This window comes from Oryx dammah, unplaced genomic scaffold, assembly GCF_014754425.2.
Source record: "Oryx dammah isolate SB20612 unplaced genomic scaffold, SCBI_Odam_1.1 HiC_scaffold_2, whole genome shotgun sequence".
NCBI classification, from domain to species: Eukaryota; Metazoa; Chordata; class Mammalia; order Artiodactyla; family Bovidae; genus Oryx; species Oryx dammah.
In genome coordinates this window covers 158,246,752-158,263,234 of record NW_024070186.1, presented here as the reverse complement: position 1 = coordinate 158,263,234, position 16,483 = coordinate 158,246,752, and the positions used below count along the sequence as shown (strand labels likewise).

The following is a 16,483-nucleotide window of genomic DNA, read 5'->3' as shown; positions in this document are numbered from 1 at the left end:
CCCCCCCCCCGCCGCCACCGCCAGCCCCGCGCCGCCCGCACCGCCGAGCGCCGCCCGCTGCCCGTGTCCCGCCGCCACGCGCCCGCGCCCCGGGTCCCGCTCGGGAGCCCGGCCCGGAGGCGGCTTTCCAGTCAGGCGGCGCCATGGACACCTGCGTCCTTAAAGGGGCCGCGTCCCGGTTGTGAGGGAGCGTCTGCAAACTCCCCTTCGCGGGGCACTGTTCCTCGCGAGGACCGGCCGGCTAGCGGCGGGGAAGCAGGGCGGCCGAGATCTCCCCGGGCTCTCCGGATGCCCCGCGGGAACCTCCTCGGGCAGCGGTCCCGGAGGTCTCCTCGAGGCTAGGGCCCGGGGCGGAGGAGCAACGACCACTGAGGCCTAGGGATCCCCCAAGCGTCGCAGCACGGTGACAATCCCTCGCCTACGGCATGCTGTGAAACCCCTTGCGATTGGCCAACTCGGGGCCCTGGGCGGGGCATCCGTCTAATGTGCCCAATGAGCAGGCCCCGTACACAAGACCAAGTGCGGCCCCGACCGACGGGAGGAGAAGTGCAGACGCTCCCTAACCCAGGGGCTGGCCTGGGGGGAGGGGCGCCGAGTGGTCCGGGCGGGTGGGGGAGGAGCAGGGGTAGGGCTGGGCCCCTGCGGCCGGGGTCTCAGGTCCGCCTCGAACCCATGCGCGAACGCCTGTCCTTCCTGGCCACGCTGGGCGCCTCCCCGTCGAGCGGCCCCCGACCCCCGTCCCCTGGCCCAGAGTGGGAAAGAGGGAGCGTTCCAAGGTCAGCCCCTCCGCCCGTGGGGGTCTTTGAGGTCAAGTGGCGGGAGGTGACCGCCCCCGCCCCGCCCCCCGGCTTGCATTCATTCACTCCTTCGCCCTGGGTTTCCTCCTTCCTCCGTTTCCTTCCATCCTCCCCACCCTCACCCCCGGCTGCCCCCTATTTGGCACTGTACTGAGACTATTGGCCTCCAGGGCAGACCGCCCCGCCCCCGTAAGGCTAGTGTCCCAAGGCCCACGTCTGGGCCAGAGCTCTCAGCAGGTGTTCAGCGCTCCCAGCCCGTCTGTTACAGTGAGGATGGTCACTAGACCTGAGAAGGCCCCGGGCTGGGCGTGGGGTTGGGGTGGGGGCGTCTCCTGGGGCTGGTAGCTCCGCTGGGCTGGGGAGGTAGTCTGCCTAGGGTACCTCTGGGTCAGCCGTGGCCCAGAGGGCCTGGTTATAGTGCCTGGGGTCCCGGGTAATGAAGACCAGAGGGCCCAGACCCCTTGAGCAGCAGGTGAGCATTCCAGGTCTCTCTGAGGCTCTGAAGTCCAAAGGGGCTGCCGGCTTCTGTGTCCCCACAGTGACCCAGCATGGGCCTGTTCTGGGACACTGCCTCCCCTGTCTATTCACCGGGGGCAGATGCCAGGATCAGGGGCTTATCTGAGACGTCTGTTCTCTGGGTCCCCAGCCTTGGTTCGCTGGCTCTGAGTAGAAGTTTGCGTTTTAACAAGTGTCCCACTTGGGCCTGCCATGTAGCACTTGACCACTGAGCTACACTTTTAAGAACTCAGGAGCATGGGCTCAGTGCCAGCACCATCTTCTTTGTGAGGGTACCGGGGAGGTTTGCACAGGGCTGCACGGGGAAGTCCCCCAGTCCAGTAACATTTGCTGGTGAAAAGTGGTGGCCATGGCTGGGGGAGGGTCCTGGCGGACTGTGCCTGGCCGTGTGCCCACTGTAGGGGGAAGAGGTAGTAGGTGTGATTGGCAGCTGCCTAGAGTAGGGGTGGCACCGCTAGCTCCCTCAGGTGGCTGTTGAGGGTCAGGCCGTGGGAGGTCTGTGTGCAGGGGCTGCTGCTCCAGGGGCTGAGTTAGAAAGGAAGAAAATCCGCAAGCAACAGAATGAAATTGGACCCCTACCTCACACCACATACAGAACCAACTCAGAGACCTAAACAGAAGAGCTCAAACTATAAAACCCTTAGAAGAAAACGGAAAAATCTTCATGACACTGGATTTGGCAATCATTTCTTGGATGTGACACCAAAAGCAGAGGCAGCTAAAAAGGAAAAAATAAATGAATCAAACGTCAAGATTGTGCATCAGAGGACATTATTACCAGGATGAAATGGTGACCCACAAAATAGGAGAAAACACAGATTACATATCTGATAAGGGGTTAGCATTTAGAATATATAGAGTGCCTACAATTCAACATCAACAGAACAAACCCAGTTCAAAAACAAGCACAGGGTCTGAAAAGACTTTTCTCCAAAGAAGACATACAAATGGCCAATGAGCATGTGAAAAGATGCTCAGCACCACTAGTCGCTAAAGAAATGCAAATTAAAGAGTGTTGGCTGGAATATGGAGAAGCCTTGTGTGAGATGGTGGTTACATAAAACGTTTTTGGTTCAACTGCCATGGAAAAATCTGGAAGATGGGAAGGTCCAGGGCTTGCAAGGACTGCATCTGTCTCCCTGAGCTTGGGAGCCATCCTCAGAGAACGAAACTTCTGGACTTCCCACTCTGGGGGTATCTGTGGGTTGCAAAGCGTGCCGAGGAGGCATAGGGTGGGTGCCCACCGACTGGGAAAGGGTGGGTCTTTATTTATGCTCCCACGTGTCCTGCAGAGAGCTGAGCCACCAGGGTGAGAAATATTTGATTGTCACAAGCCTTTCTACGAGTGGAGGATAACGTCACCTGGGGCAGCTGGACGTTCCTCTCAGTGCAGAAAGAACGTGGTCCCAACAGAGCCTGGCTCCCAACCCCCATGAAACAGACTGAGGACGTGGGGTGGGGGTGCCTTCCTACCTGGTCATAGGTTCATTCACTCTCTGCCTTGTCATTGAGCCCGGGGCTAAGAAAGGATTGGTTGGTTTTTATTTTATCTTAAGATGGGAGAACATGTTTACTACTACAAGACAATGAGAGAAAGGGTGCTCAGGGGTGAGCTGGGCACACCCTGGAGGGTCCAGGCTCCCACGCCCTGCAGGTGGGGACGCCTGCGAACGTTTCCAGAGCCCTCCCCTCTGCGTGAGCCGTGATTCCGCGTCTCCCCCTAGCACCCTATCAGACTCAGCCCCCGACATCTCAGTAGGCATTCTGAGGACCCCAGAGCCGCTGGCCAAGTCGAGTCCCCTGCACTCGGCCCTCCCCTCCCCGCACTCAGCCAGGTCTACTTCAAGGGAAAGGCTGAGGCCCGGGCCGCTGCTGCACCCCTGCGCCCCTTCCCTCCCCTCCCCCAGCACCGCAGCCAGGCCTTCCCCTCCTGCGTCCCCTCCTGCCTGCTCTAAGCCCCAGCCCCCTCCCGGTCCTCTCCCAGCGCCAGAAGGCCGACCCCGCAAGATCTACAGCCCTCGATTCGGGGGCGCTCCCCGGCAACCTGCGCCCAGCTTGGAGGAGGAGCTTTCAGGGTGCCAGGCGGAAGAACCGGGAGACCGGCGGCCGCTCACCTGGCTCGGCGGGCGGCAATGAGACCGCGGCGCCTCGCCCTGAGCTTGGCCGCCAGGTGGCAGCAAAGCGCCGCCGCCGCCCCAGCTCGGCGGCAGGTAAGGCAGGCTCGACCCCGGCCCGCCGCATTGCCCGTCCAGACTAGACCAGCAGTGTTTGCACTTAGCAGCTGCTGAAAGGAGGCTTCCTACACAGCTGGATAGGGGGTGTCCCTGTGTCTTGCACTTAAATAACAGTGCAAACTGAACCGCGCTCTGAGTTTGAAGCCTGATGGCCTTACCTGACCCTAACCTGCCCAGATTCTGGCCTCACCTGTCCTTTCTTGTTAAAGTGGGGTGGGGATGGGAGGGAACAAGGATACCAGGACATGGAGAGGTGTTGAAGTAGCCACAGCGGCTCAAAGGCAAGCCTTTCTCTTGGCTTTAAACTGAGGGATTCTATAAGCAGCTGGCATGTCTCCTTCATCCTCTAATTTGGTGTGTTTTTACTGCAGGCTCCTTGAGCCCGGGAACTATCTGTGGGCAGATGTTCTCTGTCCCCCCTCTGAGCGATGAGCCTAGAGCCAATACCAGCGTGCTCCGAGGCCACTGTGACACGTCCCTCCCAGCTTCCTGGAGCTCAGACTCCACACCCTGGAGGACTCCAGGCCCCAGTGGCACTCAGGACCATGTATGTGTCCCTGAAACTGCTCTGTCCCTGGAAGCCTGTCCTCGACCAGGGGGACAGTCTCAGAGGGGCAGTGCCAGAGCCCTGGGGCAGGGGGGCAGCCCGCCTCCTTCCCCGTGTGGCCCACCACCCATATCCAGAGCCTCTGCCAGGCTCACAGCCTGGGCCTTGCCCGCAGCTCTCCGCCTGGCAGGGCTTGTGGGGCTCGAGCAGAGGAGCCTGTGGAGGAGTGGACATGGAGCCGGATGGTGGAGGCCACTTGTCAAGGAGCCAGAGCAGCAGGGTGAGGGAGGCTGTAAAGTCAGGTGATAAGTGGGCGGCCCACCCCTGCAGGTTGGGTTTAACATGGAAAGCTCCTTGCTATGTGACACAGCGCCCCGCCCCCGCCCTTAGGCGAACATGCAGAGGAACTGAAACCAGGCATTCACACTGAGACGTGTCCACGTGTGTTCACAGCATCCCTGTTCACGGCAGGCAGGAGCACCCCACAGGCTCCTCAGGGGAAGATGGGTCAGCAGACCCTTCCATCCAGACAGGGCATGGCATCCGGCCCACACCCCACACCACGTGGATGCACCCGGCAACGTGCTGAGCCAGCAAAGGAAGCCAGACACTGAAGACCACGGAGCTTGTCTCCCCCTCTGTACAAGGTGTTCAGAATGAGGAAATCCACAGGCAGATGGGAAGTGGATGGGTGGCCACCGGGGTGGGGGGCGGTGGTGCGGGGAGGAATGGGGAGCTGTGCCTTCACGGGGATGGGTTTCCTTTCGTGCCTTGGAAATGTTCTGGAATCAGAAAGAGGTGGGAGTTAAATAACACTGTGAGTGTACTAAATGCCACTGAATCCTTCACTTTAAATGGTTACAACAGCACATTCGTGGTTTCTGCGTGCTTTACAATAATGACGGTGCAAATGTTAATAATGTCCTGAAATCTCGCCTTCTGGTAACCCTCTCAATCCAGACGGGTTAGGACAGCAGGTCGCCAGCACACATGGGCCAGGCCGGAGCATGCGTGGAGGTCCGTGGGCACCTGGGCAGAGCACACGCACCAAACCAATGAGACAGACAGCCAAACCTGAAGAGCTGGTTGTCCAAGGCGGACCAGAGGCCAGTGACTCACAGCAGAGGAACGCGATGAGGGGGGACAGAGGGGAGACCGCCCAGGTGTAGCTGGGCCCTTAGGGGTGAGGCCACCAGGCAGGACCTGGTCAGCGCCCCCACCAAGGTTCTGGGTCCCGATGGGCCTCAGCCTTGCAGGGAGGGTGTGTGAGCAGGAGAGTTTGTGTTGCAGTTCTGTTTATGACATGTGACGGTGCTTTCTGTTCCTATACAGTGCTATGGTTTTTGTTTTTAATCTGGATCTTAGTTAAACTTTCGAACAAATTTAAAGACAAAACGTGGAGCAGAGATGGAGGAGGGTTCGGACCCCAGAAACAGAGGTCTTTGCTCCTTGCCTCTCCTTGGTGGCTGCCAAGGTGCCCTCCCCTGGGAGCTTTTCTGTTGGCGTCTGAGGGTTGCAAGCTGTGTCCACTCCATCCCCTGCCCCTGCCCACCATGGCCTCAGGGCGCCAGAGACAAATTGGAGACATGCCCTGCCCCTAAGGACTCCCGGGATGCCTGGTGCTCTGGGGGAAATGGCAGGACAGGGGCTGGGCTCAACACTGAGCTGTGGGGACCCCTCCCAGGGCGCTGGGCCCTGAGCCCAGAGTGATGCTAGCAGGTGGGTCACGGTGGGGGGACAAGGAGACAAGCTTCCGTGGAGATCATGAGGCCCTGACCACCACCCAATGACCATCGCTGCCAATTGTCCAGAGGCTTCAACAGTACGTGAACCGTGAACTTCCAGATGTTCAAGTTGGGTTTAGAAAAGGCAGGGGAACCAGAGATCAAATTGCCAACATCTGTTGGATCATTGAAAAAGCAACAGAATTCCAGAAAAACATCTGCTTCATTGACTATGCTAAAGACTTTGACTGTGTGGATCACAACAAACTGGAAAATTCTTCAAGAGATGGGAATACCAGACCATCTGACCTGCCTCCGGAAAAATCTGTGTGCAGGTCAAGAAGCAACAGTTAAGAACCGGAGATGGAACAATGGACTGGTTCCAAATTGGGAAAGGAGTATGTCAAGGCAGTCTATTGTCACCCTGCTTATTTAACTTATATATAGAGTACATCATGCAAAATGCTGGACTGGATGAAGCATGAGCTGAAATCAAGATTGCCGGGAGAAGTATCAATAACTTCAGATATGCAGATGACACCACCCTTATGGCAGAAAGTGAAGAACTAAAGAGTCTCTTGATGAAAGTGGAAGAGGAGAGTGAAAAAGCTGGCTTAAAGCTCAACATTCAAAAAACTAAGATCATTTCATCCAGTCCCATCACTTCATGGCAAATACGTGGAGAAATAGTGGAAACAGTGGCAGACTTTATTTTTCTGGGCTCCAAAATCACTGCAGATGGTGACTGCAGCCATGAAATTAAAAGATGCTTGTTCCTTGGAAGAAAAGCTGTGACCAACCTAGACAGCGTATTAAAAAGCAGAGACATTACTTTGCCGACAAAGGTCCATCTAGTCAAAGCTATGGTTTTTCCAATGGTCATGTATGGATGTGAGAATTGGGCTGAGTGCCAAAGAATTGATGCTTTTGAACTGTGGTGTTGGAGAAGACTCTTGAGAATCCCTTGAATTGCAAGGAGATCAAACCAGTCAAGCCTAAAGGAAATCAGTCCTGAATATTCATCCAACGGATTGATGATGAAGCTGAAACTCCAATACTTTGGCCACCTGATGCGAAGAACTGACTCATTTGAAAACACCCTGATGATGGCAAGGATTGAAGGCAGGAGGAGAAGGGGACAACAGAGGATGAGATGGTTGGATGGCATCACTGACTCGATGGACATGAGTTTGAGTAAGTTCCGGGATTTGGTGATGGACAGGGAGGCCTGGCGTGCTGCAGTCCATGGGGTCGCAGAGTCAGACACGACTGAGCGACTGAACTGCACTGAACTGAAGATGCTTTAAATGATGGGCCTGCCGTTACTCCTTGTGGCCCCACAGTGGTGCCCAGGCCAGCAGGAGGGAAGAGGAGGGCCTCAAGAGGGGAAGAGAGATTTAGGTTATGAAGTTCCACCTCTGCATGCATGGTTCTTGTGAACACTTGTAATGGCGAAGAATGTTGCAGGTTTGTCTGTGCACTTGCACTCCAGCAGCCCCGTGAGTCAGCCCATCTGCCCTCTGCCCATCTGCCGTCTGTCCATCTGCCCTTTGCCCTCTGCCCATGTGCCCATGTGCCCTCTGCCCGTTGCTGCCCCCTCTCTCTGTCTCCTCCTTCCGGTGTCCAAACGCTTGCCCATCAGACGTGGACACGACACTGTGGCCTCTTTCTTCGCCTCTGAGTTGATGCTAGTTACTTGTGGCTGCTTGGCCTCTCTGTGGCCGGGGTTTAGGGAGTGAACGCTGAAAGCCGGCGGGCCCTCCGCTGTGAGTTTGGAGCCCCGTCTGCATCGCGACAACACTACGTGCTCGCTGCCCCCTGCTCTGCGCCATGGCCGCCCTCCCCTGAATTTTCCTCCAGACACCCTAAGGAAAACGAGCAGATTTGCCTGCAGTTCACGTCATGGTGGGGTTTGAAGGGTTGATGTTTGATGACAGCCCTTCCCTGCTGGCTCAGACGGTAAAGCGTCTGCCTGCAATGTGGGAGACCTGGGTTCGATTCCTGGGTTGGGAAGATCCCCTGGAGAAGGAAATGGCAATCCACTCCAGCACTCTTGCCTGGAAAATCCCATGGACGGAGGAGCCTGATAGGCTACAGTCCATGGGGTCGCAAAGAGTCTCACACTACTGAGAGACTTCACTTCACCTTGAATGGCATTTTGTTCCCTTTCTCAGGAGAGTTTTGCAGTCATCACAGACCTGCAAACATTCCTTGTGCAGCTATTAGAAGGGGTGGGGGCGCCGATGCGGCTCTAGCCTGGCCCCTCCCGCAGTTATCCCTGGGAGGCAGGGACGACTTTCTTTCTTTCTCTACTTATTTGTGTTTAAAATATTTATCTTCCATCTCGACACTTTAAGAAACTTAATTTAAAAACCTCTTCAGTTGAAGCTTTTGGCTTTTCCGGGAAGAAAATCACATTATCTGCCAGTAATAGTCAGGAGGCTTGTCCTCCATGAACCTCAAACTTCTTGCTTCTGGTTCTGGCAGATCCGATGGCCGCGTTCAGACCCTGTCTTTGCCCACAGTGTTCTCCCTCGGGGTTCTTTTCGGAAGTGGTGGCGGCCCCCTCTCCCCGGCTCCGCTCCAGCCCGTTTCACCTGATCTGGGCTTGGGGGGGCGGTCGGGAAGGCAGGGCCCAGGCTCAGGTTCGGCCCTGGGGGCCCGGGGCTCCTGGCTTTCACCTCTGTGATGTGTCCCTGTCAGCTGGGCTCTGGGACCAGCTCCACACCCACACCCACCCCCATGGGTGGATGGGCAGTGGGGGTCGGGAGGGGGCCCCTCGCTCACCCAGAGCTTGCACCCAGGGCCTGTAGGACCCCTCCCCTCCTGTGTGCAGACTCTCTCCCCGGGATGGCACCCTGGCCTCTTGGGATTTGGATTGTTCTCTGTGGAGACCTGAACATCTCCTGAGGTTCTGGGCCCCCCGGAGGAACAGGAAGGATGCTGGTTACTCCGACGCCACAGGGAGTGATGGGTCCCTGGAGACCTGAGCTCGCCAAGTGCAGTGCTGTGACTGGAGGGGAGCCTGGTTCCAGCCGGGGTGGCGAGTTGTAGGGCACTGCTGTGACCCCAGCTTTCCTGGAGTGACCTCCTGCCTGTGCCACAGCCGCCACTGCGGCTCCTCAGCCCCTCAGCCCCGGGCGGGAGCCGGGGTGCTGGCGGCATGGGCCAATGTCGGACCCCCCCCGGGTGTTTGAGGAGGGGGCCCTCACTGCTCCTTCACCGACGCCCACTCTTCACTCAGCTGCGTCCTCCGCCACCCCCTGCTCTGAGACCTCCTGCCCGGCCCCTGTCCTCAGCTCAGGGGGCAGCTGGACCATGCCCTCAGGTGGGGCCAGCGTCACGGCCTCCCCTGCCTCCTCTCTGTGCAGCTCATTGAACCCAGGAGAGCCGGCTCTGGGTGTCGCTGCCTGAGGTTGTGGCCAAGCAGCGGCTGGGTGGGCTCTTCCTGGTGGACTGCCAAAGGTAGGGAAGGTGGGGGCTTACAGCAACGGAAGGCATCCTCGCGGCTGCAGGCCGGGAGTCCAGCTCAGGGTGTCCTGGGGGCTCCGGAGAACCGCCCAGCATCCAGGGTCGCCTGCATCCTTGGTGGTGGCCACGTCCTCCTGTCTCTGCCTCTGTCACCTCCACGGCTGTCTCCTCTGTGTGTCTCCCAGCGCGCTCACCTCTTCTTACAAGGAGACCCACCACTGGATCGAGGGACCACCCAGCTCCAGTCTGATCTGGAGGGACAGTGGGGTACGAGTCGAATACTTAGGGGTCCCAAGCTGGGGGGTGGGCAACACTGACTTCAAAGTAGCAGCGGGCGGCGGCACCCTGCCGTTCTTCCCGTTGGGAGCGAAGCGCATTGGTTGCTGCCCAGCCGGCCAGGCAGCTGGTGGAAAAGTGGTCACGGTGGGGGGCATTCTCAACAGGGCTGATTTAGCCTCCCAGCAACGGACACCAGCGCCCGCCCCGATGGCACAATTCTGCCAGCCAGGGAGCAACTGGCCCTGTGGACAGAGGCCCATGTCAGCGCTTCTGCTCCTGGAAGGGCCAGGGGTTTGTTCCTGTGGTGATGGAGGCATGTCCACCTGTGATTTTGCAGGAACTCGGCTGGCACCACTATCCGAGAGCTCGGGTGTCAATCCTGTCCCATGGTGTCAGCGCCCAGACCCACTCTGAGCTTAGGAGGCCAGAGAGAGGCCCACGGCGGGGCACCCGCTGGGCACACCTGGGAACCGCTGGCCAGTGGCCCAGCTGGGCAGTGGCACGTCATGGGGCGGGCTGTCCTCTGGACGAAACCCGGGCAGAATTGCAAGCCTTCTCTGGAGCTGTGTCTCCAACTGTGGAATGAGGGTGCAGGGGCCATGGAGGGAGTGGGGGCCCACAGGGGTGGGGTGGAGCAGGGCTCATGAGGGGAGTGGGGTCATGGGGGAGCAGGGCCCCTGGAGGGAAGCAGGGTGCCATGGGGGGAGCAGGGTTTCCCCAGCGGAGTGTGGGGTCCATGCGGTGTGCGAGAGGGCGCAAGGGGAGCGGGGCTTGCCCACTGTCACGCTCAGTGGGGACTGGTGCTCCCGGAGCCCACAAGTCTGCACTCTGCAAGGTCAAGGGTCACGGCCCCTCAAAGGGTCCCAGTGTTGTAAGGGTGTTGAAAGCAAAGTCGTGGTTGATGCCTGGCTGTACTGGGCTTTGTGTCCAGAGGCCCCTGGGCAAGAAGGAGGGGCATCCTGTTGGTAGGACAGCAACACTGACCGCCAGGAGGAGGGCTGTTGTGTCACAATGGAGGGCAGGGCACATGCAGAGCGCACCCCTGGCCCACCTCAGTTGTGACGGCCCGGGGCTGCAGTCTTGGCCCAGACGTCCATGTGGCCAGACGGAGCTCAGACACCTCAGGGATGGGGTGAGTCTGCGGGTCATCGCCGAAGGGGGTCTAATGGACAGTGGGGGCCCTGCTGGTCCCCTTCATGGCCGCAGTGGCTGTGGGCTGGACCCTGAGCCTCGCTCTCCCCTGTCCTACAGCTGCCGTCCCCCCACACAGTGGATGGTGCTGGACAGGGTGGGCTGCCACGGCCCCCTTCTGGGTAGACTTGCTGACCAGTGTCTGGGGGGCTGGCAGCTCCTTTGTGGCTGCCTCACTCCCGTCGGCCCCCTGGCTAACCTAGGGTGGTGTAAGGGCTGGCATTTTGTCCCCATGAGGGCTGTGCATGCCCTAAGCCTCCTTGCAGGCGGTGTTCAGCCCTGCATCACCCTCCACCCTGCCTGGCTCCATCCACCTGCCTTCCACAGCCCAGTGGGTCACACTGTCTCAGCAACAGCTTCCGAGAACCCCAGCCTCAGAGCAGACAGGGTGCCGTGTCCCTCCACTGGTGGCAGTGAGGGTGGCGGCCAGCTGTGCTCCAGGCAGATGGTGGCGTGCTCCAGCTGCACCACCAAGCTCAGGGGCCTCAGGGGCTGCCCCTCGGCTCAAGCGGCCCCATCACTGGCGAATGCTGCCCCTCATCCCGCCAGCCTGGGCCAGTGCTCCAGGACGTCATCCAGCAAACCTGCATCCTCTTCACGTTCTTCTGGGCCTGTTTCCGCCGGCCTGGTTGTGGGTTGGCAGCTGAGGTTTTGGACATCGGGCTTCGCAGGTGGCGCTAGTGGTAAAGATCCTGCCTGCCAGTGCAAGAGACAAAAGAGACGTGGGTTCAATCCTGGGGTCACGAAGATCCCCTGGAGGAGGGCAGGGCAACCCACTCCAGTATTCTTGCCTGGAGAATCCCATGGACAGAGGAGCCTGGTGGGCTGCAGTCCCTGGGGTCGCACAGAGTCGGACAGGACAGCGTGCATGCACAGCAAAGTGTGGATGTTACCAGCAAGGGTAGGGGCAGGAGCTCCTCGATGACTTTTGGTCGACTCACCGAGCTCGGTCCCCACCGGGCCCAAGAAAGGAGGTGCTTCACAGCTCCCTGGACCCCCACCTGGGGGGTAAGGGCCTCAGAGGGGCTGGAGGGGAGTGAGAGGTGCACCCCTGTGAGGAAGCCCCCACTCGGCCTGCTTGTGCACCCTCCCCCCGGGGTCCTGGCTCTGGGTGCCTCACCGGGCGCCCTGCCCTCCCCCGCAGATGCTGTGGCTGCTCTTCCTGACCCTTCCGGGCCCGGGGGGACTTCGTGCCTGTGTCCCTGGGTGAGTCCTGACTCTCTGTCCCTGTCCCCTGCCCTGGACGCCCAGATGCCCCCGTACCAGTGAAGAGGGGACTGGTCAGTCGACCCCCGGGAGGGACTGAGTGTGTGCAGCCAGGCAGGGGTCCCTGATGGCGCCCTTCCTCGGCTTCCCAGATCCCATCCTGGGGAGGGAGCAGCATGGCACGGTGGGGGTGCACGACGCCCCTCCTGGACGGTGGCCATGGCAGGCCAGCCTCCAAAGGCACAGCAAGGAGCGTGAGCGGTGGGAGCACGTGTGTGGGGGCTCCCTTGTCCACCCCCAGTGGGTGCTCACCGCGGCCCACTGCACTGGACAGTGGGTCACTCCACCCGCTGCCCCCGTGGCTGGGGAGGGGAGCAGGGGTGGGGGCACGGTGGGGTGTGGGCTGGGGGCCGGGCTCTGGGCCGCACAGAAAGCCACGGCTCTGCCAGCAGCCACCCCGGTTCCTGCTGCAAGACGGGCCTGGCCTTGCCCCAGCCCAGGCCTCTGAGTGGCTTCCGGCCCCTCTCTCTCAGGGAAAGCCCGCAGGCTTCTGCCTTCAGGGTGCAAGTCGGGCAGCTGAGGCTCTATGACCCAGACCAGCTGATGAAGTTGACTGAGGTCATCCCACAACCTGATTACGACCACCTCCTGTCTGCCAAAGGGGGCGCAGACATAGCCCTGCTGAGACTGGAGGCCCCTGTGACCCTCTCCCCTCACGTCCAGGTGGTCTCCCTCCCACCTGCCTCACTGAGGGTCCCCGAAAGGAAGATGTGCTGGGTGACCGGCTGGGGTGACATCAGACTCGGAGGTAAGGTTCTGGGAGACCCAGTGGGCGTGCACAGAGACGCTTTATTCTCTCTGTCGTGGAGAAATCCTCTCTTTGTTTAGTGGGGTGAAATATACCTAACAAGGGCTTCCCTGGTAGCTCAGCTGGTAAGGAATCCACCTGCAACGCAGGAGACTCCGGTTTGATTCCTGGGTTGCGAAGATCCCCTGGAGAAGGGAACGGCTACCCACTCCAGTATTCTTGGGCTTCCTGGTGGCTCAGTCGGTAAAGAATCCTCCTGCAATGTGGGAGACCTGGGTTCGATCCCTGGCTTGGGAAGATCCCCTGGAGGAGGGAGTGGCAACCCACTCCAGTATTCTTGCCTGGGAAATCCCATGGACAGAGGAGCCTGGCGGGCTACAGTCCATAGGGTCACAAAGAGTCGGAAACAACTGAGCGACTTAGCACAGCACATACCTAACAAAGGTTTGCCATCTTAACCACTTTCAACTGTACATGAAGTACATTCGCATGACTGCACAACCATCACCACCATCGGTCACCAGAACGTCCCCCCACACAGAGGCTCCATCCTGCTCAAGCACTGGCTCCCCTCCCCCAGCCTCTGGTGCCACCATCAGCTCTCTGTCTCTGGGGATTTGCCTGTTCTGGAAGCTTCCTGTAAATGGAATCGTACAATGCATGGTCTTTTGTGTCTGGCTCATCTCACTGAGCATGTTTTTAAGGCTCATCCACATTGTAGTGAGTCTCAGCACTTCAATCCTTTTTCACGGCTGAGTAATATTCCACTGTATGGATGAACCACATTCTGTGTATCTGTTCACCAGCTGATGGGTACCTGAGTGTTTGCCAGGTTTTGGCTCCTGTGAGTCAAGCTGCTGTGAGCCTGAGGCTTCCAGTGCCTATGAGAGCATCTATTTTCAATTTTTCTGGGTCTAGATCAGGTATGGAATTTCTGGGTCCTCACTAATTCTATGTTTGATCTTTTGAAGGGGATTCCCCTTTGAGCTGAATGTGCGTGAGGCCTGGGTCTCAGATGGGCAGATTTATGGGATGCTAGGGACTCAGGGCCTTTATTCTCTGCCAGGTCCCAGCAATTACTCCCATGGTTCTCATGGGTCCTCACCATGACCACCGGGGTGGACCTTGGCTGTCCTCCTGCAGATGAGCAAACCTGGCATCGAGAAGCTAGGGCCTACTCCTGGGCGTGGACCTGAAGAAAGTCAAAATTCAGAAAGATACGTGTGCCCTGACATTTACTGCAGCACTGTTCACAATAGCCAAGACATGGAGACAATCGAGATGTACATCAACAGATGAGTGGATAAAAATGTGGTACACATGTACCATGGAATATTACTCGGCCATAAAAAGGAACAAAATAGTGTCATGTGCAGGGTCATGGATGGACCTAGAGCTTGTCATACTGAGTGAAGTCAGGACAGAAAAAGACAGATATCGTGTGATATTGCTTATATGTGGAATACTAAAAAATTGTACAAACGAACCTATTTACAAACCAGGAATAGTCACAGATATAGAAAACAAACGATGGTTGCCAGGAGAGAAAGGGCTGGGGAGGGACAAAACCCATTATTATATATAAAATAGATAACTAACAAGAACCTACTGTATAGCACAGGGAACTCTAGTCAACACTCTGTAATGACCTATATGGGAAAAGAACCTGAAACAGGTTCTTTATATACGTGTAACTATCTATGTGTGTGTATGACCGAATCACTTTGCTGTACACCTGAAACTGATACAACAGTGTAAGTTAACGATTCTCCAATAAAAAATAATTAAAACAAACAAACAGAAAAAGAGAAGCAGGGGTCTGCCGTGGTCTCAGATGTCAGAAGGTGAAAACTTGAACCCATGCGGCTCAGAGCACTTTGTCAGGACAAGTGCTTGCTACACCCCTTCTCCAAGGAAAAAGAATTCCCGGGAGAATGCCGTCCTGGGTCGTCCTGTCCTTAGGCTTATGGAACCCTGCATCCTGGCACTGGGTGGGTTTACTGGCCTTGAGGAAGCTGAGCCCCAGTGCCCCAGGGGGCTGGGTCTGGACCCAGGGTCAGGGTTGGCAGCCGGGGCCTGGAGCCCACAGCTGATGCCCCAGCGTGGAGCAGAGTGAGTGCCTGCCCTCACCCGGCCCCCGACCCCCGACAGGGACGCTGCGCCCGCCCCACCACCTGCAGGAGGTGGAGGTGCCCATCGTGGGGAATGAGGTTTGTAACCGGCACTATCAGAACACCTCCGCAGACGCCGCCCGTCAGATCATCAAGGACGACATGCTGTGTGCGGGCAGCGAGGGCCGGGATTCCTGCCAGGTGGGACCCAGGCCCGCCCCGTCCTCCCGCCCCTCTTCGCCCACAAGGGGCCACTGCAGGGCGCTGAGGGCCGCCTCTCCTGCAGGGTGACTCCGGGAGCCCCCTGGTGTGCAGCTGGAATGGCACCTGGGTCCAGGTGGGCGTGGTCAGCTGGGGAGACGTCTGTGGCCATGGCAACCTCCCTGGGGTGTACACTCGGGTGACCAGCTACGTGTCCTGGATCCACCAGTATGTCCCACCCCCCCAGACCCTAGACGGGGCAGGGGACGGGTCTGCACAATGAGAAGACTGACTGCCAACCCTCCCGGCCAACACCCTGCTTCTTCCCCAGGGCCAGCCTTGTCCTGCCAACCCCCCTCCCCCTCGCCCTCAAGACACTGTGGCCCCCAGTCTGGGAGGGAGAGAGAGCGAGAAGCCTGTGCGCTGCTGTCTCCCGGCAGTGCGGTGGCCCCTGGCCTGCTGCCCACCCTCTTCCCATTAAACTCGGAAGAGCCAGCTCTAGACTGTGGTTTGGGATCACGGCGTTGTGCTTGCTGGAGGGAGAGGCACGGGGGACCCTGGAGGGGTCCCTGGACTCTGGCGCCAGGCTGGGTTGCCACGTCTGGGGGTTGGGATATTTGCTGGGAAGCTTTCTGGGAGCTTGCGGGGGAGGGCTAACCTTGCCCCGGGTGTGTCCCTTTCCAGTGAGTGCAGGGCAGTGACTTTGTTCTGATCACATCCCAACCCCCACCCCCACTGCCTCCCGTGATGTTGGTTCAGGACTTTCACCCCCAGGAAGGGTCTCTGGAGCGTGTTCAGTTCAGTTCAGTTCAGTTGCTCAGTCGTGTCCGACTCTTTGCGACCCCATGAATTGTAGTACGCCAGGCCTCCCTGTCCATCACCAACTCCCGGAGTTCACACAAACTCATGTCCATCGAGTCAGTGATACCATCCAGCCATCTCATCCTCTGTCATCCCCTTCTCCTCCTGCCCCCAATCTCTCCCAGCATCAGAGTCTTTTCCAGTGAGTCAACTCTTCGCATGAGGTGGTCAAAGTATTGGAGTTTCAGCTTTAGCATCATTCCTTCCAATGAACACCCAGGACTGATCTCCTTTAGAATGGACTGGTTGGATCTCCTTGCAGTCCAAGGGACTCTCAAGAGTGTTCTCCAACATCACAGTTCAAAAGCATCAATTCTTTGGCGCTCAGCCTTCTTCACAGTCCAACTCTCACATCCATACCTGACCACAGGAAAAACCATAGCCTTGACTAGACGGACCTTTGTTGGCAAAGTTAATGTCTCTGCTTTTGAATATGCTGTCTAGGTTGGTCACAACTTTCCTTCCAAGGAGTAAGTGTCTTTTAATGTCATGGCTGCAATCACCATCTGCAGTGATTTTGGAGCCCCTCAAAGTAAA

General features: G+C 58.3%; 1 protein-coding gene and 1 long non-coding RNA gene across 2 annotated transcripts in view; both read left to right on the top strand.

Moving 5' to 3' along the window:
• Window positions 1-4,701, top strand: part of LOC120872813 — a 15,422-nt gene extending 10,721 nt beyond the window's left edge. The window contains exons 2-3 of the long non-coding RNA XR_005723344.1: window positions 1,809-1,814; window positions 4,689-4,701. This is a non-coding gene — a long non-coding RNA (uncharacterized LOC120872813). The remainder of the gene's footprint in view (window positions 1-1,808; window positions 1,815-4,688) is intronic.
• Window positions 4,702-12,092: 7,391 nt separating this feature from the next.
• On the top strand, window positions 12,093-15,368 carry LOC120882288 (mastin-like). The gene is made up of 4 exons (XM_040266227.1): window positions 12,093-12,298; window positions 12,499-12,773; window positions 14,925-15,085; window positions 15,171-15,368. Exons 1-4 carry the CDS (start codon window positions 12,093-12,095, stop codon window positions 15,366-15,368), a joined length of 840 nt encoding a protein of 279 aa, XP_040122161.1.
• The last annotated feature ends 1,115 nt before the right edge of the window (window positions 15,369-16,483 follow it).

Coding starts and splice junctions, on each gene's coding strand:
- LOC120882288 (XM_040266227.1), top strand. CDS start 12,093: ATGGCGCCCTTCCTCGGCTTCCCAGATCCCATCCTGGGGAGGGAGCAG. Junction 12,299..12,498: donor GCGGCCCACTGCACTGGACA/GTGGGTCACTCC, acceptor CCTCTCTCTCAG/GGAAAGCCCGCAGGCTTCTG. Junction 15,086..15,170: donor AGGGCCGGGATTCCTGCCAG/GTGGGACCCAGG, acceptor CCTCTCCTGCAG/GGTGACTCCGGGAGCCCCCT.